The 24,631-nt window shown below is 43.3% G+C and overlaps 1 protein-coding gene across 1 annotated transcript in view; it reads right to left on the reverse strand.

Moving 5' to 3' along the window:
• LOC123767314 (mucin-3A) overlaps nucleotides 1–24,631 on the reverse strand; it is a 168,641-nt gene that overhangs the window by 38,053 nt on the left and 105,957 nt on the right. Inside the window, exon 4 of the mRNA XM_045756887.2 lies at nucleotides 20,786–20,851. Coding sequence (XP_045612843.2) covers nucleotides 20,786–20,851 — 66 coding nt within the window. The remainder of the gene's footprint in view (nucleotides 1–20,785; nucleotides 20,852–24,631) is intronic.

A 24,631-nucleotide genomic window follows, 5' to 3' on the forward strand; every position in this document is an offset into this window, starting at 1 on the left:
TCATTCAGTTGCTGTCATACGGGTGTGCAGACATGTGCCAACAAAGGCAGAGAAATCATGATTGCAGTGAAGAATTAGGGAAGAGTCTGCAATGCCTAAGTTGCATTACGTCTTTTTTTCAAGGAGATTTCAGACGAATATTATTTTCAGAATAGATGTTGTGGCATGTGTGTTAAATTATATGATGAAGTTTATGTACTGGAAAGAGGGAAATAGCTTGAAAGTTGGGGGAGGAGAGAGAGAGAGAGAGAGAGAGAGAGAGAGAGAGAGAGAGAGAGAGAGAGAGAGAGAGAGAGAGAGAGAGAGAGAGAGAGAATTTCAATGCCTCGTTTCTCCCTTACCACTACCACGGTTGGTCTTCAAGAATATAACATGATGTGGAAGCTGCTTCAGACCTTCCTGTTCCGACGCCCATCTTACCACTAGAGGTACCTGCCTTTACTAGCTACCAGGTGTGTGTATGTCCGTGTATATGTGTATACATGTGCGAACATGTGTGTGTTTATATATCTGTGTATGCATGCATATGTGGGGCGCATCTGGAGACAATTTTAGCCCAACATCTCAAGGCAATACGAAGGCCAGAGACACACACTAAACCCAAGCCTCTTGGTCATTTACGCTAATGCAATTTACCTAAGATGTCGCGCCCTCTTCCCTCTCTTGGTTCCCTCTCTTCACTCCCTTCCCATTCCTTAGTCCTTCCCTCCTATCTCTCCTTCCCCTTCCTCTTTCCCCCCTCAGACTCGCTTAACGTTACCTTCCCTCAAAAGACCCAAAAATGCACTTACATATACGGCTTCGGTGAGAATATGTTTCTTCCATGTATATCAGACTTGGGCTTTGTTACAATGTCTCCGGACACTTGTTCGCTGAAGCAGGTTATGTGTACCGCCAGAGAGGTTTATCGAGCACTCTCGCCATTCCTCGTGGAGGCCATAGTCATGGCTTCACAGAAGTATTAAGAGAATGTGTTTTAAACGTCACTAAATATTACTCTTTTGGTCATAAAATAAGATTAAAGTATAACATATTCATTGATTTATACCATAATATATTTAGTATTAATGGTACTTTTTAATAATTTTTACTTTTTAATAATTAATATTTAGTCTTAATGGTCTTTTGGTACTTTCGGATTTTAACTATAATGATAGACATTTTTGCTTTGTATGAAAGTATATGGTTTTCATACGTCAGTTATGTTTACATTAAGTGGTAAGATATTTTAAATTTGAAAGAAAATATTATATTAACTCGCTAAGTATAGCCGAGCGCTAGTTAACTATATGTTACTAGCAAAGTATAACTTAGTGCCAGTCTAAGCACTAGACTGGCACTGCTAGTTAAATAAGCGTTTTCTACATACATAATGTTTACACATAATAGTGATTCAGATATAGTAATGCAAATTCTTGACACAAAGAATTCCTACTAACGTGATATATCTATGAGAACATCATTTGCAATAATGAGGGGATTCGAATCAGCGATCACGGTACTCCAAGTTGCACATCTGGTACAATTATATGGTATATATAGTGCTTCAGTGGTAAGGTGTTCAGCTGGAAGTTTCTTGGTCGCTGGTTCGAGTCACCTCATTGCTCCAAATGATTTTCTCAATAATAATAATAAATAATGATTTCAGTGTCTTGATTTTTTATCTTCTCAATGTTTCTTCTTATCTAATACGTTGTAATCACGTCCCTTCTTGGTTTCTCCTGTTTTTCAACACCTTGCGGCAAATTACAAGTATGAATCACGTTTGTATTCTGTTAATATAGGCATGGACTCTGTGCCAGCACAACCAACTCCAGTATTGGTGTGTTGTGTCGGGTGTACATCAGGTGGGAGCCATTTTCATATTCACGAGCATTGCTCATGCTGCTGATGTTATCCTGTTCATGTGTGCCTGAGGCAAGTGATTTGGTGTAACATCCATCAATAAGCCTTTTTTTTCTGATTTTCCAAGATTTTTATTTCTTAGATGGTAGAGACCTGTTGGCCTCGCTTATCCTGCTTCCAGCGTCGTTATCTTGAATAATTTAATAATAATAACTTGTTTGCAGCCTCCCTGTTATTAGGGCATTTTTTCTTACAGCTTTTTGTAATCCTCTTAACTTTCTGTTTTAGCATTAAGTTCCTGTCATCGTAAGATATCGTTCTTAGGAACATGGTCAATCTGGACACGTTGATATCTAGCTTGTTTGATATTCTGTCTATGCTGCGACTGAGAATTTATAATTTATTACTTTAAATCATTATCAGTCTAGTCTTTGTGTGTGTACTCACCTAGTTGTGTTTGCGGGGGTTGAGCTCTGGCTCTTTGGTCCCGCCTCTCAACCGTCAATCAACAGGTGTACAGGTTCCTGAGCCTATTGGGCTCTGTCATATCTACATTTGAAACTGTGTATGGAATCAGCCTCCACCACATCACTTCCTAAAGTGTGTGTGTGTGTGTGTGTGTGTGTGTGTGTGTGTGTGTGTGTGTGTGTGTGTGTGTGTGTGTGTTGGAATAAAACTAGATGCAAAAAATAAACAAAAAGAGTTGAAGCCCAGAATGATACTAAGTCGGCAGACAAGTGCTGAGGAAAGCAAAGCCGCCTCCTTGATGCAAGCGACATTTGAAGAGAGAGAGAGAGAGAGAGAGAGAGAGAGAGAGAGAGAGAGAGAGAGAGAGAGAGAGAGAGAGAGAGAGAGAGAGAGAGAGAGAGAGAGAGAGAGAGAGAGACAGAGAGAGACAGAGAGAGACAGAGAGAGACAGAGAGAGACAGAGAGAGACAGAGAGAGAGAGAGAATTAAAACAAGATTACGAATAAACAAAACAGGTTTAAGAAATAAGAAAATTTCAAGGAAACATCACCTTTCCCTTATCACAAACTGCAGCCCATCTGGCTCGCCCCGCCCCACACCGACCCAGGTAATAAGGGATGCAACTTATTTTGTGTCTTCCTCAGAATGACCTGCTTGGCGAAGGGTAGACTCGATGGGGGGAGAGAAGGGAGGCAAGGAGGGAGAAATTGAGATTAAGGTAAGGAAGAAGGGAGAGAGAGAGAGAGAGGGAATAAAAGTCAAAGGAGAGGTAAACAACAGTTCTACTGAACTTACGGGATCCCGTAGCCTCTCCGAGGCACAAACTAGGCTTTTACACAACCCCCCCCCACCCTGCACCCGAGCTATGTCTAGCTAGACAAGTAGCACTATTTTCACCTCTAGCACCCGAGCTAGAGGTAAAAAAAGTATATGATTGGAAGTTTAGGGGTTTGATCGTTATTAGTTTGATCAAAATGCAAGTAAATAACATTCCTTCTGAACACGTATCTTAGCAGCAGGGTCTTAGACTGAGTGTTGAACAACCTAACACATTGTTTCATCAAGAAACCTTGAAGTGCACAATAGAAATAAAATAATTGCTTAATACTGTACGAAATTCATTGCTATACAATGCCGCACAATTCAATACAAAATTGCACAATAACATAAAAGGCAAAATATTGCTATACAATGATAACAAATGAATAGCATTACCACAGTTATGCACGATACAGAACAGTGTAGCATAGTACTCGTCAACTGTACTCATGAATGAGAAATAGACACACACATATACGCACTGTATATATGTATATATGTATTTATATATATGTATTGTACACAAGTGTACAAAAGATATGAAGGGAATTCACAAAACAACTTGACGGAAAATACTCTGAAGAAAATTTTACCTAAAGTATCTATTGTCCGGAGCTTCACAACAATTTAATAAAAGAGCACAGAAAAATAGCCATGAAAACTTGCCTTTACTGAAAAATTTTTCCTTGCATTATTATTTTAGTTTTAAAGACTCTGACCTCACCAAGTCACACTCCAGCACACCAAGTCACACTCCAGCACACCAGGCCACACTCCAGCCCAACACATTCCAGCTACCCACCTCACCTCTCATGATTAATGACTTGAGCCAAATGGCTTTCGCGGGGCGAGTGTTTAATGGCGTTCATTTGGGCTCTGGACTCTACCTGGAGCGTAGTCAACCCCCCACAAGATCGCCAGCACCAAGGCCTCTATATCTGTAGCAACTTTGACCCTTACTGTGGGCTCACGCTGAGGTCGTTTTCGTGATTCCGTGTGGCTAGGGTGGTAGGTGTTGTTTACGTTCTTGTAGCTCCCATGGATTCTATCCGACTGCTGGTCGATGGTCAAGTAATGGTGCGGGTTACAGGCGGATTTACGGATGCATTAGAGTGCAGAGTGTCATGAACAGGCGACCCGGGGTCATGTTATAATCCTTCTAGTACTCTGTCTAGGAGCTAGCTCGCTCGCTCTCTCTCTCTCTCTCTCTCTCTCTCTCTCTCTCTCTCTCTCTCTCTCTCTCTCTCTCTCTCTCTCTCACACACAGGATACTCCAGGATATGTCACTGGTTCAATCAGGACTAAAATATTAGTCAATGGTATTAATGAGTAATCAGAGCTCTTGGAGTGGTTAATTGGGTTCATTCAATGGTTAATCAGGGCTCTCTTAATTGTTAATCAGTGGTCCAACATTGATTAATTAGGCGATTTGTTATTGGTCAAATAGGTCAATACTAAGACGACTTGTCATCAAGTCTTCCTATGATTATAGGATAACAATGTCTGATTAAATAAAGATAAGGCCATTAGTTATCGATTATTTCCATAATAACAAAGTTGTCTTTCTCAGTAATAAGAAATTCTATTTGCAAGAGATCTTATGATATCATGATAGATATCGACAGACAGTTTAACAGAATGATTACTATATACCTTATTACTTAATCATGGTACTAAAATAAACAGCTACTTGTCATTATGATATAAAATAGATAATAACGACTATTACCCTAGAGATACTGAAATGTATAAATGCATAAATAAATTCAGAATTCCACATTTCTTGAAATTTTAAAGTAATATCAAGATTCCATTATCCCAAACTGCTCTAAATTGCCAGGCATAAGATATGCAGTATAACAAGGTTATTCATAATGTATATTAGGCTGTGAGAATAGAGTTTTTATGCACAATAATGGTCAAAATGCCTTGAGGTATTTTTACAGTAAATACTGGATTGCGTGATGGCGGAGGGGGGGGGGGGGTCTCTTGATAATTACTCAGGTGTTGGGCGCCAGAGGTAATAATGGACCAGGCGGGTGGTGGAGACGGTTGGGCACGTGTGTGTGTGTGTGTGTGTGTGTGTGTGTGTGTGTGTGTGTGTGTGTGTGTGTGTGTGTGTGTGTGTGTGTGTGTGTGTTTGTGTGTGTGTGTGTTTGTGTGTGTGTGTGTGTGTGCTTTCACCTAGATGTGCTTGCGGAGGTTGAGCTCTGGCTCTTTGCTCCCGTCTCTTAAATGTCAATCAACTGATGTACAGGTTCCTCAGCCTACTGAGTTCATATTTACACTTGAAACTGTGTATGGAGTCAGCCTACACCAAATTACTTCCTAATTCATTTCATTTGTCAACTACTCTGACACTAAACAATTTTTTCTAATGTCTCTATCGCTCATTTGGGCACTCAATTTCTATCTGTGTGTGTGTGTACTCACCTATATGTACTCACCTATATGTGCTTGCAGGATCGAGCATTGACTCTTGGATCCCGCCTTTCGAGCATCGGTTGTTTACAGCAATGACTCCTGTCCCATTTCCCTATCATACCTGGTTTTAAAATTATGAATAGTATTTGCTTCCACAACCTGTTCCTGAAGTGCATTCCATTTCCCCACTACTCTCACGCTAAAAGAAAACTTCCTTACATCTCTGTGACTCATCTGAGTTTCAAGCTTCCATCCATGTCCTCTCGTTCTGTTACTATTCCGTGTGAACATTTCGTCTATGTCCACTCTGTCAATTCCTCTGAGTATCTTATACGTTCCTATCATGTCCCCCCTCTCCCTTCTTCTTTCTAGTGTCGTAAGGCACAGTTCCCTCAGGCGCTCTTCATACCCCATCCCTCGTAGCTCTGGGACGAGTCTCGTTGCAAACCTCTGAACCTTTTCCAGTTTCATTATATGCTTCTTCAGATGGGGACTCCATGATGAGGCGGCATACTCTAAGACTGGCCTTACGTAGGCAGTGTAAAGCGCCCTAAATGCCTCCTTACTTAGGTTTCTGAATGATGTTCTAACTTTTGCCAGTGTAGAGTACGCTGCTGTCGTTATCCTATTAATATGTGCCTCAGGAGATAGATTAGGTGTTACGTCCACCCCCAGGTCTCTTTCACGCGTCGTTACAGGTAGGCTGTTCCCCTTCATTGTGTACTGTCCCTTTGGTCTCCTATCTCCTAGTCCCATTTCCATAACTTTACATTTGCTCGTGTTGAATTCTAGTAGCCATTTCTCTGACCATCTCTGCAATCTGTTCAGGTCCTCTTGGAGGATCCTGCAATCCTCATCTGTCACAACTCTTCTCATCAACTTTGCATCATCCGCAAACATCGACATGTAGGACTCTACGCCTGTAAACATGTCGTTAACATACACAAGAAATAGAATTGGTCCCAGCACCGATCCTTGTGGTACTCCACTTGTTACTGTTCGCCAGTCCGACTTCTCGCCCCTTACCGTAACTCTTTGGCTCCTTCCTGTTAGGTAGTTCCTTATCCATTCTAGGACCTTTCCCCCCACCCCCGCCTGCCTCTCGAGCTTGAACAGCAGTCTCATGTGCGGTACTGTATCAAAGGCTTTTTGGCAGTCCAGAAATATGCAGTCTGCCCAACCATCTCTGTCCTGTCTTATCCTCGTTATTTTATCATAGAATTCCAGAAGGTTTGTTAGGCACGATTTCCCTGTCCAGAACCCATGTTGATGTTTGTTCACAAACCTAATGTTCTCCAGGTGTGCAACCAGTCGTAGCCTAATTATTCTTTCCAGTATTTTACAGGGGATGCTTGTCAGTGATACAGGTCTGTAGTTAAGTGCCTCCTCCCTATCTCCTTTCTTGAAGATCGGCACGACATTTGCCTTCTTCCAGCAACTGGGCAATTCTCCTGACATAAGTGACTCATTAAAGATCATTGCCAGAGGCACGCTGAGGGCCTGTGCTGCTTCTTTTAGTATCCACGGTGATACTTTGTCTGGTCCAACTGCTTTAGTTGCATCTAGAGTTGTCAACTGTTTCATTACCTCCTCTGCTGTCACCTCTATATCTGATAGTCTTTCATCTAGGGTAACCCCTTCCAACAATGGGAGCTGCTCAGGCTCGGTAGTGAACACTCCATGGAAACTGGCATTCAGTGCCTCGCAGATTTCCTTGTCACTTTCAGTATATGCCCCCTCTGTCTTCCTTAGTCTTGTCACTTGGTCGTTCACCGACATTTTTCGGTGTGTGTGTGTGTGTGTGTGTGTGTGTGTGTGTGTGTGTGTGTGTGTGTGTGTGTGTGTGTGTGCGTGTGTGTATGTGTATGTGTGTATGTGTATACTCACCTAATTGTACTCATCTAATTGTGCTTGCGGGGGTTGAGCTTTGGTTCTTTGGCCCGCCTCTCAACCAGTGTGTGTGTATGTGTGTGTGTGTGTGTGTGTGTGTGTGTGTGTGTGTACTCACCTATTTGTACTCACTTATTTGTGCTTGCAGGATCGAACATTGACTCTTGGATCCCGCCTTTCCAGCCATCGGTGTGTGTGTGTGTGTGTATGTGTATGTATGTGTGCGTGCGCGTGTGAGTGTGAAGGGGGTGGGAATGATGGGGAGGAGGGGGGGTAGAGGGGGGGGGGCAGGTGTGGCGTGCGGCTGAGTGAGTGGTTTTACAAGGCCATGATCGACCAATAGGAGGGCGAACCCTCACTCCTGTCCCTCTCTGTCCTTCCATTCCCTCCCTCTTCCTTCCAATACAACCCTTCCACACCCCTGGCCTTCTTTTGTATCTCTTTTCTTCTCCATTCTTACTTCCTCCTCCCTCACCTCCTCCGACTCATTCTTCCCACTTAGCATATATCCCAATTTTTGTTGTCTTCCTACACTTTTTTCCTCCTAAGTTACAGGTTCCTTTCAGGAATTATCCTTTCCCCTTTACTTCCTCTTTGCTGCGTCTCCTTTACTCATTTTCTCTTCTCTTCTCTTCATTCTCTCTTCGAATACTAATCCTTATTCCTCCTTCCTAGCTACTTCCTTCCCCTCTCTGTCCGCTTTCTTTCAGTGTAATTAACAAGACAGTTTTAATCAGAAATAAATTTATGAAAACTCTACTTATAATTGAAAGGGGTTAGATGGTTGAAGACTTCGGTTGCTTAACCCAGCTGTGTGTATGGGGGAGAGAGAGAGAGAGAGAGAGGAGTTATCAGGGGGAAGCGCAAAGGTATTACCATTATATAGCACTTGGAAGGGGTCAGGATATAGATTTGGGATTGGACGTGGGAAAGGAATGGTGTCCAACCACTTGGACGGTCGGGGATTGAACGCAGAGAGAGAGAAAGAGAGAGAGAGGCGGAGACAAATACAAAATATAGCCAGATAAAGACGGAAACAGGAATACCCAAAGAGATACCGGGGGGGGGGGGTTTAACATTCCATTATTTCCGGTTAAAATTTGACATAAAACATCTGAACAACGGCCCACATGTATTTTAACTCAATTAATGGGCCACAAACCTAATGACATCAACATAATTAGGCAATAAATTAGCCAATGTATCAATTATTCGCGAGGTTAAGCGAATAACTTCTCAGTCTTCATGAATTTCAAAAGATCTTCGTAAACTTCAAACGTGTCGTGTCTTGCGGAATATTGCAAAAGGAGTTCCGAATAAAAATTACGCCAAACTGGGTTTCACCTGGCAATTGGGACTCGTGTTAAACAGGCAGAGAGGCTGAAAAGTCAGTTCTGGCTGGTAGCTTGGTGTTGGTGGTGGTGGTGGTGGTGGTAGTGGTTGTGGTGGTAGTGGTGCAGTTGGTGGTGGTGGTGGTGGTGGTTGTGGTGGTGGGAGTGGTGGTGATGGTGGTGGTGGTGTTGGTGGTGGTAGTGGTGGTGGTGGTGGTGGTGGTGGTGGTGTTGGTGGTGTTGGTTGTGGTGGTGTTGGTGGTGGTGTTGGTGTTGGTGGTGGTGGTGGTGGTGTTGGTGGTGTTGGTGGTGGTTGTGGTGATGGTAGAAGTGGTGGTGATGGTGTTGGTGGTGTTGGTGGTGGTGGTGGTGGTGTTGGTGGTGTTGGTGGTGGTGGTGGTGGTGGTGGTGGTGTTGGTGGTGTTGGTGGTGGTGGTGGTGTTGGTGGTGGTGTTGGTGGTGTTGGTGGTGTTGGTGGTGTTGGTGGTGGTGGTGGTGGTGGTGGTGGTGGTGGTAGAAGTGGTGGTGGTGGTGATGGTGTTGGTGGTCTGTTGGTGGTGGTGGCGGTGGTGGCGGTGGTGTTGGTAGTGGTGTTGATAGTGGTGGTAGTGGAGGAACTAGGGGACCCCGAGGTGATGATGGTAGTAGCCGAGGAAACAATCGTAGTAACGACGAAAATTAACACATAACAACATAAATACTCGCCTTAATGAATGTCGAAGAAAACTGAATAACTATATGAAGAATTCTGAACGGTTGTGACTCTTGAATGACAGGAGAGGAAAGGGGGAAGGACGGGAGATGAAGAAGAAGAAGAGATTAAGGAAGAGAAGAAAAAGAGAAAGAGGTGCAGGAGAAATAAGGCTGTTAAACTACGGGCCTCCAACGTCCTCACTACCACTACTCCACCATCAACACCTGCCCTCAGTGTGTTGTGGTTACCAACCTGGGGCCAGATTCACGAAAGCACTTACGAACGTGTACATCTTTCCTCAATCTTTGACGGCTTTCGTCACATTTATTAAACAGTTTACAAGCATGAAAACTTGCCAATCAACTGTTGTTATTGTTATAAACAGCCTCCTGGTGCTTCGGAGCTCATTAACTGTTTAATAATTGGAAACAAAGCTGCCAAAGATTGAGAAAAGATGGACAGATTCGTAAGTGTTTGCGTAAGTGCTTTCGTGAATCTGACCCCAGGAGAGCAGGTAATTGGCTGCGTGAGAGAGAGAGAGAGAGAGAGAGAGAGAGAGAGAGAGAGAGAGAGAGAGAGAGAGAGAGAGAGAGAGAGAGAGAGAGAGAGAGAGAGAGAGAGAGAGACAGAGACAGACAGACAGAGACAGACAGAGACAGAGACAGACAGAGAGAGAGAGAGAGAGAGAGAGAGAGAGAGAGAGAGAGAGAGAGAGAGAGAGAGAGAGAGAGAGAGAGAGAGAGAGAGAGAGAGAGACAGACAGACAGAGACAGGTGTGGCTGGTGGTAATAATCCTGGCAGCTCCGTCAAGACTTCCACCTTCACTAAGGTCTTGACCCAAAAGGGAAGATAAATAAATAATCAGAGGCGAAGGACCAAAAGAATAAAAAGGATAATGAAAATAATAAAGCAAGCAAGCAAACAAGGAAACAAGCAAGCAAACAAGGAAACAAGCAAGCAAACAATCAAGGCAAAGAGGAAAATTAAAATCCTAATTAGCTTATTTATCCTGAAGGAATTCGAATACACAAAAGGTAATGACCCGAAATAATGATAATAATAAGATTTTAAAGAATAATGATAATAAAACATGCACTCTAATAACAACACTAATACACAGGTAAAGGTAAAGCACAGGCCTCTCTAACTAGCTCTAATTCTCTCTATCTCTCACTATCATTCTCTATCTCTCGCTCTCTCTTAATTTCTCCTTCTGACTTTCGGCCCACCAATACCTCTGCAAACCTTCCCTCTCTCCCTCCCTCTCTCTCTCTCCCTCACTCTCCCTCACTGTCCCACAACTTCCCTTCCTCTCTCCCTCACTCTCCCACAACCTCCCTCACTCTCCCTCACTCTCCCACAACCTCAAAGACGCGGTTATTAAAATAAACAACTCAGTCCCCCACAGCGGCGCCCCAACATAGCGGGTCATTTAGGCGGGAATACGAGTGGCGTCCGTCCTATTTCGTGTATTGTGTCTGCCGGGCGCCTAACATGCCCTGACTAGCGCCCCCAGGATAATAGCCTCGTGAATTCTGGGAAACAAAAGCCGGACGGAACGTGGGGTCTTTTATTCCTAGGATGAGTAACGGTTGGTTGTGTTCACAGGTTGAACGACGCCTTAGTTGTGGTAAGTTCTATTTTTTAAATGAGTAAAACTTCTATTTTGAACCTTTTTTTTAAGTAATTGAGATTAAACTTTTTGGTACATCACATTTGTTGACGTTTTTGATAAAGGGGAAAAAAATTTCCAGTACATCGAACCCCTTTAACCCCCAGCAACCACCCCCCACCTCACAGCAACCCCCCCCTCCCCCCCTCCCCCCCCCCCCCCCCCGCCGAACAATGACCATCCTGGAGTATTTACATTGAGTTTTTGTTACCAATTATTTTGATGCATTTCAAAAGCCCCTAAAAAAAATGTGATGAATGAATGTAATGCTATTTAGGAATATTTATTCCATTTAAAGCTATTACAACATATTTGTGGCTTTTATAGCTTTGTTACAAAAGTTTTGTGCTGCTTTTTAAACGAGTTCCCAATATTCATGACATAAATAGTGTTCCGTAAACGAATATATTGATTATATGTCATACATTTGCATTATTTATTTACAATTTATTTCTAAAACACATGAGTTATTTTCACATATTTTTTTTAAGAACGTCTTAAGTTATCTGACGATGTTTAATGTCGATGGTTTGTATCTTGTTGTATAGAAAAGAAATTTAGCCTTCTGTTCTTGATGGTGGTATAGGGTCGGGGCGCTGGGGTCTCCAGGTGAGCATAGTTTGGTAGTGACCCCCCTGATACCACTCTCAGGGGTCTCCTGACACCCTCAGGGGACCCCTGACACCCTCAGGGGACCCCTGACACCCTCAGGGGACCCCTGACACCCTCAGGGGACCCCTGACGCCCTCAGGGGACCCCTGACACCCTCAGGGGACCCCTGACGCCCTCAGGGGACCCCTGACACCCTCAGGGGACCCCTGACACCCCCAGGGGACCCCTGACGCCCCAGGGAACCCCTAACACCCTCAGGGGACCCCTGACACCCTCAGGGGACCCCTGACACCCTCAGGGGACCCCTGACGCCCCAGGGGACCCCTGACGCCCTCAGGGGACCCCTGACACCCCCAGGGGACCCCTGACACCCCCCAGGGGACCCCTGAAACCCATCTAAGGACCCCCTCACACCCCTGGGGGGGAGAGACGTTGCTGTTTACATCCAAGCAGCTGTTTGAAGTATTAATGTCTTCAATCGCATCGCGTGCACGTATGTATACACACACACACACACACACACACACACACACACACACACACACACACACACACACACACACACAAAACCAAGGGAAGAAAATGGAGCATAAATCTCTATTCTCCAGCATTAGTCTGCCACACTGAGCTTCCATAAACAATAATAATTTACAGACACCGTCTCTACCAGGTCCGTAGAGGTCGCCTTGCGTGTTCTAAATTATATATATGTTCGTGTGTGTGTGTGTGTGTGTGTGTGTGTGTGTGTGTGTGTGTGTGTGTGTGTGTGTGTGTGTGTGTGTGTGTGTGTGTGTGTGTGTGTGTGTGTGATAGAAGAACAAGCTGGATTAGCTTCATTTCTACCTGTAGAAGAATAGTCTGTGCACAGTTACACGTGATGAGAGCTCCAGGCACAGTCTGGCATGCACACAGCTGGGTTGATTGACAGTTGAGAGGCGGGGACCAAAGACCCAGAGCTCAACCCACCGCAAGCACAAATAGGTGAGTACAAATAGGTGAGTATAGCCCAAGATTGATTTACATCTTGGCATAGACTAGCGAAACCAGTTGTAATCATAGACACTGAAGGCAGAAGCAAAGACAAACTGAATGTGACACAGTCAGCAGGTTGGAATAGACATAATGAGAGGAGCAAAGAGTGACAATCACAGACTGACAGAAAGAAACCGACAAACACACTGTTCAAGATATCCACAAAATTTTAATGATTGCATTCATGTCCTGTGACAATAAATGCAGTAAATAAATTATTCATAAAGATTCCCGTGAATAAAAGAATCTTCATTAGGTCTATCGACAGATTTTTTTTTCCTTTCTATTCCGATCATGTTCTTGTGAATGGTTAATTAATAATAAAATATTCTTCTTGCAATATATGTTCAGGAGACAATTGATACACAGAGCTCTTTTAAGCAGAATGAGACATAACAGGGCTCCTTCTCATGATATGTCTAACACAGACATAAATTAGGAAAAGTCTAGACAAAGACTTTGCAAAAACAGTGGCTGAGAAAAACAGTGACATAAATTAGCTGAAATCAAACAACCAATTGAGTTTCTAGACAAAGTCTAGACAGTCTTTGCAAAAACAGTGGCTGAGGGAAACAGTGACATAAATTAGCTGAAATCAAACTACTAATTGACATATACGGCGACGTTAACTTAACACAATTTAAACAAAGGAAAAACAGAGCGTAAAAACACCCCGTGAAGAATGCACTACCGACCGAGAAATCCAAAATCGTTAAAAGAATTGCGTAAAGAAAAATTGTTTTCCGTGAAAAGAACGACGTCAATTTTTCCCTTTGGACTGTGATTATCAGTAATTTGGCAGGCGCTGAGCCTAATGTTTTCCCCGAGGCAGTAGGATGCATGGCTGAGGAAGCAGTGTCCTCGCCAGGATGCCAGAGCTAGAGTGAGTGTTCCCTCTATCATCCCTCTATCACTCTAGAGTGATAGAGGGATGCTAGAGTGTGCAAAGACTAATATTCTACCCAGGAAGCAAGAGGGAATTAATTCTACCCAGGAAGCAAGAGGGAACTAATTCTACCCAGGAAGCAAGAGGGAACTAATTCTACCCAGAATGCTAGAATATGAGACCAAAGGAATAATGCTCTTTCTCCTGGTCGCCAGAGATGACAGATCTAGTGATCAGATTCAGAGACTGACAAGCAGAAGTGCAGATTAACTGAAGCAGTTAATGGCTATAATATTATCCCCAGCATGCAAGAGGAAGATGTCCCGAAAACTAATTCTCTCCCCAGTATGGCAGGTCAGCAGAGACCACACCGTTCTAACCGACGGTTAGAAAGGTGGGGTGGGAAAGGTGGGGTGGGAAAGGTGGGGTGGGAAAGGTGGTAGCGAATGCACACTCCATTATCTTCGTATGAAGATATAGCCGAGTCCAACAGGCTTAGTGGATTGTACACCAATCGAATTAAGGAAGAGAGACAAGACCAAAGAGCTGAAGCTCAACTCCATAATGCAAAACTAGATGAGTACACACACACACACACACACACACACACACACACACACACACACACACACACACACACACAAATGTAGATATGATAGTAGACACACACACACACAAATGTAGATATGATAGAGCCCAGAAGGCTCAGGAATCTGTACACCAGTTGATTGACAGTTAAGAGGCGGGACCAAAAAGCCAAAGCTCAACCCCCGCAAGCACAAATAGGTGAGTACAAATAGGTGACCACACGCACACACACAAACGCACACACACAAACACACACACACACACACACACACACACACACACACACACCTGACACTAAGAAACCCCCCCGAACACACCTATAAAGATCCAGGCTAGTCCAATTGGGGTCGGCTATTTATCTTAGCCAAGCACAAGTCTCCAGAGTTTAAGGTGGTCAAAAACTCTCTCTTTGTCATCATCATTTTCTCTTTTGTCTTCCAGTCGCTATTTGAGATATTTTTCTTCATGTGGGACTCTTGATAAACTTTCTAGGGTTTAGGTTCAAAGCTTCCTTAGAGACGAGGTTGGACCAGTGGTCCACCTGGACCAAGGATGTGGCTACACCAGGGATGTGGCTACACCAGGGATGTGGCTACATCAGGGATGTGGCTACACCAAGGGTGTGGCTACACTAGGGATGTGGCTACACCAGGGATGTGGCTACACCAGGGATGTGGCTACACCAGGGATGTGGCTACACCAGGGATGTGGCTACACCAGGGATGTGGCTACACCAAGGATGTGGCTAGACCAAGGATGTGGCTACACCAAGGATGTGGCTACACCAAGGATGTGGCTACACCAAGGATGTGGCTACACCAGGGATGTGGCTACACCAAGGATGTGGCTACACCAGAGATGTGGCTACACCAAGGATGTGGCTACACCAGGGATGTGGCTACACCAAGGATGTGGCTACACCAAGGGTGTGGCTACACCAAGGATGTGGCTACACCAAGGATGTGGCTACACCAAGGCTGTGGCTACACCAAGGCTGTGGCTACACCAAGGCTGTGGCTACATCAAGGATGTGGCTACACCAAGGATGTGGCTACACCAAGGCTGTGGCTACACCAAGGCTGTGGCTACACCAAGGCTGTGGCTACACCAAGGATGTGGCTACACCAGAGATGTGGCTACACCAGGGATGTGGCTACACCAGGGATGTGGCTACACCAGGGATGTGGCTACACCAGGGATGGGGCTACACCAAGGATGTGGCTACACCAGGGATGTGGCTACACCAGGGATGTGGCTACATCAGGGATGTGGCTACACCAGGGATGTGGCTACACCAGGGATGTGGCTACACCAGGGATGTGGCTACACCAAGGATGTGGCTACACCAGGGATGTGGCTACACCAGGGATGTGGCTACACCAGGGATGTGGCTACACCAAGGATGTGGCTACACCAGGGATGTGGCTACACCAAGGATGTGGCTACACCAAGGATGTGGCTACACCAGGGATGTGGCTACACCAAGGATGTGGCTTTAAAATCATTATGGAACTACTTCTGAAATACCAACATTCAAATATTGTATCCTCACCTCATAATAATAATTATATTTTAATTATTTTTCAAATACAATAAATAATTTTAGCAACATCAACAAAGATAACGATAACAGTGAGGCTCTGACTACTGTACTCTCTACAACAAATACATAATATTCAATTATATATTAGATAAATATAAAATTCATATAAAATTTATATGAAAATAAAATTCAGGAAATAAACCAGTAACGCAAGCGATGAGTCACAATAACGTGGCTAAAGTAATTTGACCAGACCACACACTAGAAGGTGAAGGGACGACGACGTTTCGGTCCATCCTGGACCATTCTCAAGTCGACTGAGAATGGTCCAGGACGGACCGAAACGTCGTCGTCCCTTCACCTTCTAGTGTGTGGTCTGGTCAAATCACATAAACCAGTAATGTTAAAAAAGGAGCGCAGTATTAACTAAATCAAGGAGTAAAATGCATAAACGAGTTAAATATGGTATATTGTTTAGTACAAATTGAGTGTAAGTTAACATGAAATTGGTAGTAGTGGGCATAAGTGAATCTCTGTATGTGTTCTCGAATTTGTTTAGTTAACCAGGGCGCTGCGGGTGTTGTAGAGTACAGCTCTCAGAGGGGATATGCCGAAGAGAGCAATGAATGCGCACAAAGCGCAGCAGACTAGAACAGACTAACGCAGGCGCAAAGCAGCAGAGATCTGAGCCAAGCAGAGACAAGCAGAACCAAGCAGAGCCAAGCAGAGCAAAACAGTGATCAGTATAGGACAGAACACCTCGATGGTAGCAGAAGATATACATGTTGATATAGACCAGAGCAGGACACAGATAACAGACACAAAACGTAAAACACACACGCACACACACACACACACACACACACACACACACACACACACACACACACACACACACACACACACACACACACACACACAGTGATATAAAAACATACACACACAGATTCAGACATACATACACACATTAAAAACCTACCTCTCTTCCCCAATAAACGCACAAACACAGCTATAAACAAACATGCTCTCTCTCTCTCTCTCTCTCTCTCTCTCTCTCTCTCTCTCTCTCTCTCTCTCTCTCTCTCTCTCTCTCTCTCCACTAAAAATACACGTGAACACTAAATCTTCTCCGCCCTCCACACAAATGTAATGGACATTCAATTCCCAACTTCAGGTCGAATGCCTCCACTATCCGGACTCTGACAGCGCTGAAGTCTTACTAGTAGGGAGAATGTCCCAATTACCGGCAGGTAAAGTTGTACAAGTTATTTACGCTCGAGATTATTGCTTGCTGGAAATGATTCCATTGTATCTGCGCGCTTGAAGGATTAAATGTTATATTTTTGTTAAATATTAACGTTAAAGTTAACCAGGTCCTGGTTAATGTCCTGGATGTGATCCTGCTTAACCACGTCCTAATTTAAGTTATTTAACATCCTGCTTGGGATCTTCAGAGCTGTTTACCCCAAGAACGAATTATATAGGTTTTTCGTGATGTATTTTGAGCTCTCTTGGGCTCTCTTTAGCCCAGGGATTATTTACCTAAAGGTGGTAAGTCAGACCGGCTAAATAAATCATTATTTACCTAAAGTCGGCTTTAGGTCTTTATTTCGTCTATTAGTAAGGCCTTCTGTTGAGCTTTAAAGTTTCTCCTCTGTTACAATCAACGTGTTTTTTCCCAATTTCTCACTATTTTTCCAATATTTCAATAATGTGAAATTTGTTCACATTATTTTCAAACTTTCCCAATATTTCAAATGGGAAATATTAGTTTCCTTTACATTTTTACATAAACATTCTATTTTTTCTATTAAACATTCTAAACTAAACATTCTATTAAATTTTTTACATAAACATTCCTTTACACAGAGGTTTGTTTAATTTGCGTCGTCCACTTGAGTATATTTTAAGTGTAAAGTTAGTGCATTTTGAGTATTTTGTAGCACAGCTTACTACTGAACTTGCGAGCGCTCTGTCGTTACTAACCCACAAGTGACTGGTGAACTTGTCTGTATTCACTAGTTTTCATGCACATTTGAATGCAAAGATTTTTTTCTGAACCCCATTGTTTCTGCAGTTCTTCAGAATTTTCTTATTTATTATTCTTTTTGCATGTACGTGCAGGTTTCAATGGTTCGAATATTAGGTACACGATGCGTCGCAGAGAGAGGGAGAGTGAGAGTGAGAAAGGGAGAGAAATATAGAGAAATATAGAGAAAGAGACAGAAAGCGAAAGACAGAGATAAGAGAGACGGCCTAAAAGGAGTAAATGATCAAAACCCACAATCCTGGAGGACCATTACAATCCCCTCCGCCCCCCCTCTCCAATCTTCTCATTGCAGACTCGTTAAATAGACTAAGAACTTGCCCCCGGGATAATTGACTCATGCCATTGTTACCATAAGACAGGCGTAAATTGATGACACGAAGGTAGGGGGATAATTAATACCATCCCTTTTCATTGTAAAATCTCTGAGGAAGAGGGTGCATTCATATCCAGGGGGCAGGATTAATCAAACATTTAAATAATCCCTTATACGAAACATTTTCTTAATATAATGGCTTTGTTTACATTTATTAAACAGTCTACGAGCTTTGACAAACTTCACAATCCAGGAATATTATCGTTATAAACATTCAGAGGAGTTTCAGAGCTCAAACTGTTTTATAAATGCATTCAAAGCCGCCATCATAGAGGAGAATCACAGGTTTAATAACTGGCTGGGTTGAATTGGGAGAGTTTTAGGATGCTCGAACAGTTGAAATGGCTTGGTTGATATTAACTCACCAGTTAACACACTGGTGAGTGTGTTACTATAAGGTGGTAAGGTAATTATGAGACGGGAACACTAAGGCAGCATTATTATATGGCACTTTGAAGGGATATAAGACAGACTAACAACTGAGATATGGGACAGACTATATTGGGATGTGAAGACTTCCCAATCTGGTAAACACCAACACATCTCTGCTCCCTCGGGTGCTCCACACATCTGTCTCGTCTCCCTCGGGTGCTCCACACACCTGCCACACCTGTCTCCCCCTCCCTCGGGTGCTCCACACACCTGCCACACCTGTCTCCCCCTCCCTCGGGAGCTCCAAAGAGCGAACAATCATGTTTTCCTCGCCCGGTCCGACCGCTGGGGCGCAGCTCCGGGTAAATAAAAATAAGATTTAATTCCAATGAGTCGTTCATAAGAGCAGATGGCTCGGTGTAATTACTCTAGGAGTAAGGCCCGTTGCCTGCCCCTTAGACCTGCACCACCTGTGGTCTTGACGGCAGCTGGTGACTCAACCACTTTTACCTTGAGTCATGCTGCTGGCAAGCGAAAGTAATTAACCTGCTGCCCTTTCAAAGCGAGATCTGACTGAACAAAAATGAAAATTCTGAGTCAAAGGTTTGAGGCTGCCGGTCTGTGTCTGCCTCTAAATCTCATAGATTAAGTATGAGGACGGAGTGACGAGCGGTGCCCTACCACTTGGGCCTTCGGGGATCGAACTCGGACTGAGATACAAGACTATCGCTGTTCAAATGGTTCAAATGGATGGAAAGTTTGGATATTTAATTAATGCTATATCAAGATCCTCAAGTTATATAAGAAACTGGTTACATATTTCAACGCTTAACGGAGCACGGAACAATAGATATGAATGAGAGAAGTTTAGATTTAGAAAAGACCTGGGTAAATACTAGTCTGGAAAGTGGAGTGTTGACTTATGGAACAAGTTACCGGGTAACACAGTTGACGTGGGAGCGTTGGATTGTTTCACATGTAGACTGCCATATATATGAATGAGTTTGATTATAAATTGGACCTCTTTCATATGGGCTAACAGGCTACGTCTCCTGTATTCTTAACCTATTAAGCTCATTAGAGAAATTGATTTCTGTTTCATTGACTTGGTTCAGGGCGGCCAAAGGTGAACGAAATGGGTTCATTGTTCCCTTTGAAATGGATAATCAGCTTCAGTTAAAGGTTTCGTAATTTGACATCAAAGACCTAATAATTCTACTTAGACTTATGACCACTTTAGCAAAAAGGCCCCAATCACATCTACAGTATTTAAACAGCTTATAACTAAAGGAGCTGGTTATTCCTACACAAGGAGCTGACTATTCCTAGTTAGTGTGGTGACCGCTCAAGGTGTTGTTTATTCATAACAAATGACTATTTTCATTTTACACTTGGGGTTGATATTTACACTTGGGGCTGATATTTACACTTGGGGGTTGATATTTACACTTGGGGCTGATATTTACACTTGGGGGATGATATTTACACTTGGGGGCTGATATTTACACTTGGGGGCTGACATTTACACTTGGGGGGCTGATATTTACACTTGGGGGCTGATATTTACACTTGGGGGCTGATATTTACACTTGGGAGCTGATATTTACACTTGGGGGCTGATATTTACACTTGGGGGGCTGATATTTACACTTGGGGGATGATATTTGCACTTGGGGGCTGATATTTGCACTTGGGGGCTGATATTTACACTTGGGGGCTGATATTTACACTAGGGGCTGATATTTACACTTGGGGCTGATATTTACACTTGGGGCTGATATTTCAAACTTAAAGGGCTGATTTTTGTTCAGGTCAAGAGACTTTTCCTTTGTGCTAGGCGGACTGTTATTTCATATTCAATGAGCTGATGCATTCAACTGATGAGTGGATTATCAAAGTGTGTCTCATCCTGAGACTCTTGTCAAGAAGTTGATCGTTTGTTATTCAATTTGCCGATCATTTACACTCAAGAAGCAAATCTCACATAATAAAGAGAACTTGTTAAAAGTGCCAAGTGGTTCATTATTCAACCCTATAAACACACGTTTAAAGGAATCAGCCATATTAAAAACAGATTGAACGCCCCTTGAAGTAGTATTAAATATATGTTTGTATAGTTCACACTAACTCATGAAAGTAATGGGATTCAGGGATCATTCTTAGATGGTACTTAAGCTGGTACTTACCACTGTGGTGGGCCATTATGATGACTATGTCTTCACGGATAGCAAAGCGCGGCCCATATTTGTCGTCTGAAATATATGACAAGAATTGTTATCAGGGTAGTAATGATAATCTTAGTGATAACACTATCAATACAAAAATATATTATCATTACCATTAATATAAATAATAATACGAGATAATTATTAAAACATTTATAGAAATTTTAATCGCACAGTATTGATTAAATGGGAACATAAAGTTCAGTTGCTGTAGCTGTTCAGACCATCATTAAAGATTCAGTTCAAGGTAACTTTGATCACCCGAGACTTAAACTGTTCAGAAAAGAGCACTTGACATAGATAGAGGGAGTTACGCTACATTCATAACACTCTTAAGCATCAATCTTTCGAAATATCACAAGCAATACACCTAGAATTGACCATCTTTTGGCTATAGCTGAAGGTCTCTGAACAAATTCCATAAAACGTATGATATCACCCTCAGTATCAAGCCAGTGATCCATAAATATATCTGAATGAGCATGAAGATGAACAGTTATATAAAATAATTTCATCTTGTGGGACACATAAACCAGGAAGTGCAAGGATTTCAGGAATTCTTATACACATTCGATCAGAGAAATCTTAAAATTTTGCTTCCCATCAGCTTGGATCATCACCTCGCCCTGTATTCACAGACGTGGTAGAAAATTTCGTTAAATTTTCGTTCTATCCATACACTCATCGATAAAAGAGCCTCTATGTCTACACACAGAAATCACAATAGCGTGATGCATCAAATGAACAAATTAAGGCAGCGTCTAAGATCCTCTTGGACGTAGGTTCGAATCTTCGTCACGGCCCTTGTGGATTTGTTTCTCTATGTCTAGTCCAAAAACAGGATGTGGTAAGTGTAACAAAGGGCTCCTGATAAGTGGCCATTCATCGACTGGGAAGTGAGCTATGTCCCCCCCCCCCTCACCCCTGGCAGGTTGTACGTTAAGAGCAAGTGTGTCCAAGGACTTCCTGAGACAACAATTGTCTGGTGGATCACCTGCCAATAATAATATCTACTTTGCCAGTATTCTTCCGATACCGTGTTCGCCTCTCCAACAGCATATACCGTAATAAACAACATCCTCCAACACTTCTTCAACACCTCCTCCCCCTCCTGCCTCTCCAACACCACTAATGCCTCTCCAACACCACCAACGTCTCTTCAACACCACCCCTGCCTCTCCAACACCACCCCTGCCTCTCCAACACCACCCCTGCCTCTCCAACACCACCAATGCCTCTCCAACAAACCAATAGTGTGGGGCAACAAAGGACTCAACAATATACCCAGTGAAAGTGTAATTGCAAATGAGGCGAGGAAGTTTTCGCTGTGATTGCCTCTTGTGAATTAATATTATGATATTCTCAAGGCGTTGGGGAATACCTCGCTACCCAAGACGCTATATCTTAGAAATTACTTGGTATTGTATGATCATGCAAGAGTTGCTTGTATAGCCTGTATTCTCTGTGTGGATGCGGAAAGTATACTACATTATTGTTGAGTATATTTTTAGTGTGGTGATGAGTGGGTATGTCGGATTGGGTTTTTGAGTGGGGGTCATTCCTGTTGCTTCCTCGTCTGTTATTTGCGGTGTTCAGTAATTGATTTGGTAAAGTGAGTTTAGCGTTGCTGTGGTTTTGTTCCTGTACACACACACACACACACACACACATACACACACACACATACACACACACACACACACACACACACACACACACACACACACACACAGGTGGGGAGGGGGCTTAGGGGGGGGAGGCTGGCTGGCTGAGTGGAGAGCGCTCTAGATTCGTCGACCTAGGGACCGGGGTTCGATCCCGGCAGCCGGTGGAAAACAAATGGGCAGAGTTTCCTTCACCCTGATGCGCCTGTCACCTAGCAGTAAATAGGTACCTGAGAGTTAGACAGCTGTTACGGACTGCTACCTGGTGCGTGTGTGAAAAAAGAATAATAATTAGATAGTAACAGTTGATTGACAGTTGAGAGGCGGGCCGAAGGAGCAGAGCTCAACCCCCGCAAGCACAACTAGGTGAATACAACTGGGTGAGTACACACACACAAACATCAGCTGTAACAAGCTATCTTGAGGTTATCTTGAATTGATTTCGGGGCTTTTAGTGTCCTCGCGGCCCAGTCCTCGACCAGGCCTTCACCCCCAGGAAGCAACCCGTGACAGCTGGCTAACACCCAGGTACCTATTTTACTGCTTTTTACCTATTTTTACCTACCTAGATACCAGGTACCTATTTTACTGCTATTTTAGCTAGACAATACAAGATAGCCACGATTCAGGTCACAAAATGGAATTACTCCTCAATGAACTAAAGTTTTTCTTCGCCGCATAAAATGTAAAGAGAATATAGCAAACTTTTTGGACAGTTGCGAGAGTCAGAGTCAAGAAGTTTACCCTGACGCACCACCACAAGAGTTTACCTTAGCCAAGAAAACTTACCCCTGGCACCTGGAACCCGAATGTGGGAGTCGAACCCTAATTGCTCGACATAAAACCATTAAACTGTTTCCGGCCTCACAAGGCAAAAATATTAGCTTCTATTACATACATTAATGGCTTCAATTTTGTCCTCGAACTTGGAACACAAAGACTTTTATTTATTTTGTATATAGACCCTTGTATTTACATTTTAAACTGGTCATATCCTAAAAACACCACCACGGTGTCTACAAATTTAATGTGAACCTTATCACGATTACTCCCTTATTCACAGAGGATTTTGTAATCATGAACTGGTGCCTGGGAACCCGAATATATGATTTGAAACATATCTCTAAGTTATATTAATCAACGCTCCAAACATTAGTTCTAGATTTAAAAAAAGATCAGAGGTGCTTCAAGTCACCTTGAATACATTTAGTATCTCTGTGACACGTAATGTCACAGTATCTCTGTGACACGTAATGTCACAGTATCTCTGTGACACGTAAGTCACAGTATCTCTATGACACGTAAGTCACAGTATCTCTGTGACACAATCTGCATAGTATCTCTAACTGTGCCATCCATGATTGCATCAGATACCTTGGAACACATGTATAAGTCTTTAACCTTCACAACAACTAAAACTACATCTAGAAATCTGCAACATTGACCAAGATACATGGAAACAAGTCTAGTAATCAATTTCCTTCAAAATGCCTAGAACCAAACCTAGAAAATTATTCACAACCTTTAACAAAATATATAACACTACACCCAGCAACCTTAATCAAGGCATATATAACAAAAACTACCCGTCTATAACCATGCTAACAAGGCTGAGTGGCTCCAAGGTACCTAAACCTGGCCAGAACGCCTTGAAGCCCCCCCTGTCCACCTTGCAAGGCGAGGAAGAAGGAGTGTGAGGCACTAGAGCAGACGGGGAACTTCACGAGATGAGAAAAGTGTGCAATAACTCCTTGGTGAAGGCTGTCACAGAATGAAGTTTATATGAGGCAACCCAGGGGCGAGTATGCTGTTGGGGGGAGTGCTTGGGAGGAGTACATGGGGAGGGACAAATAGGGAGAATACATGGGAGGCAGTATACACTGTGGGAGAGCACATGGGAGGCAGTATATACCATGTAGAACACATGGGAGGCAGTATACACCATGTAGAACACATAGCAGGCAGTACACACCATGTAGAACACATGGGCGGCAGTATACACCATGTAGAACACATGAGAGGCAGTATACACCATGTAGAACACATGAGCGGCAGTATACACCATGTAGAACACAAGGGAGGCAGTATACACCATGTAGAACACAAGGGAGGCTGTATACACCACGTAGAACACATGGGAGGC

This window comes from Procambarus clarkii, chromosome 74 (assembly GCF_040958095.1).
Source record: "Procambarus clarkii isolate CNS0578487 chromosome 74, FALCON_Pclarkii_2.0, whole genome shotgun sequence".
In the NCBI taxonomy this organism is placed as follows: domain Eukaryota; kingdom Metazoa; phylum Arthropoda; class Malacostraca; order Decapoda; family Cambaridae; genus Procambarus; species Procambarus clarkii.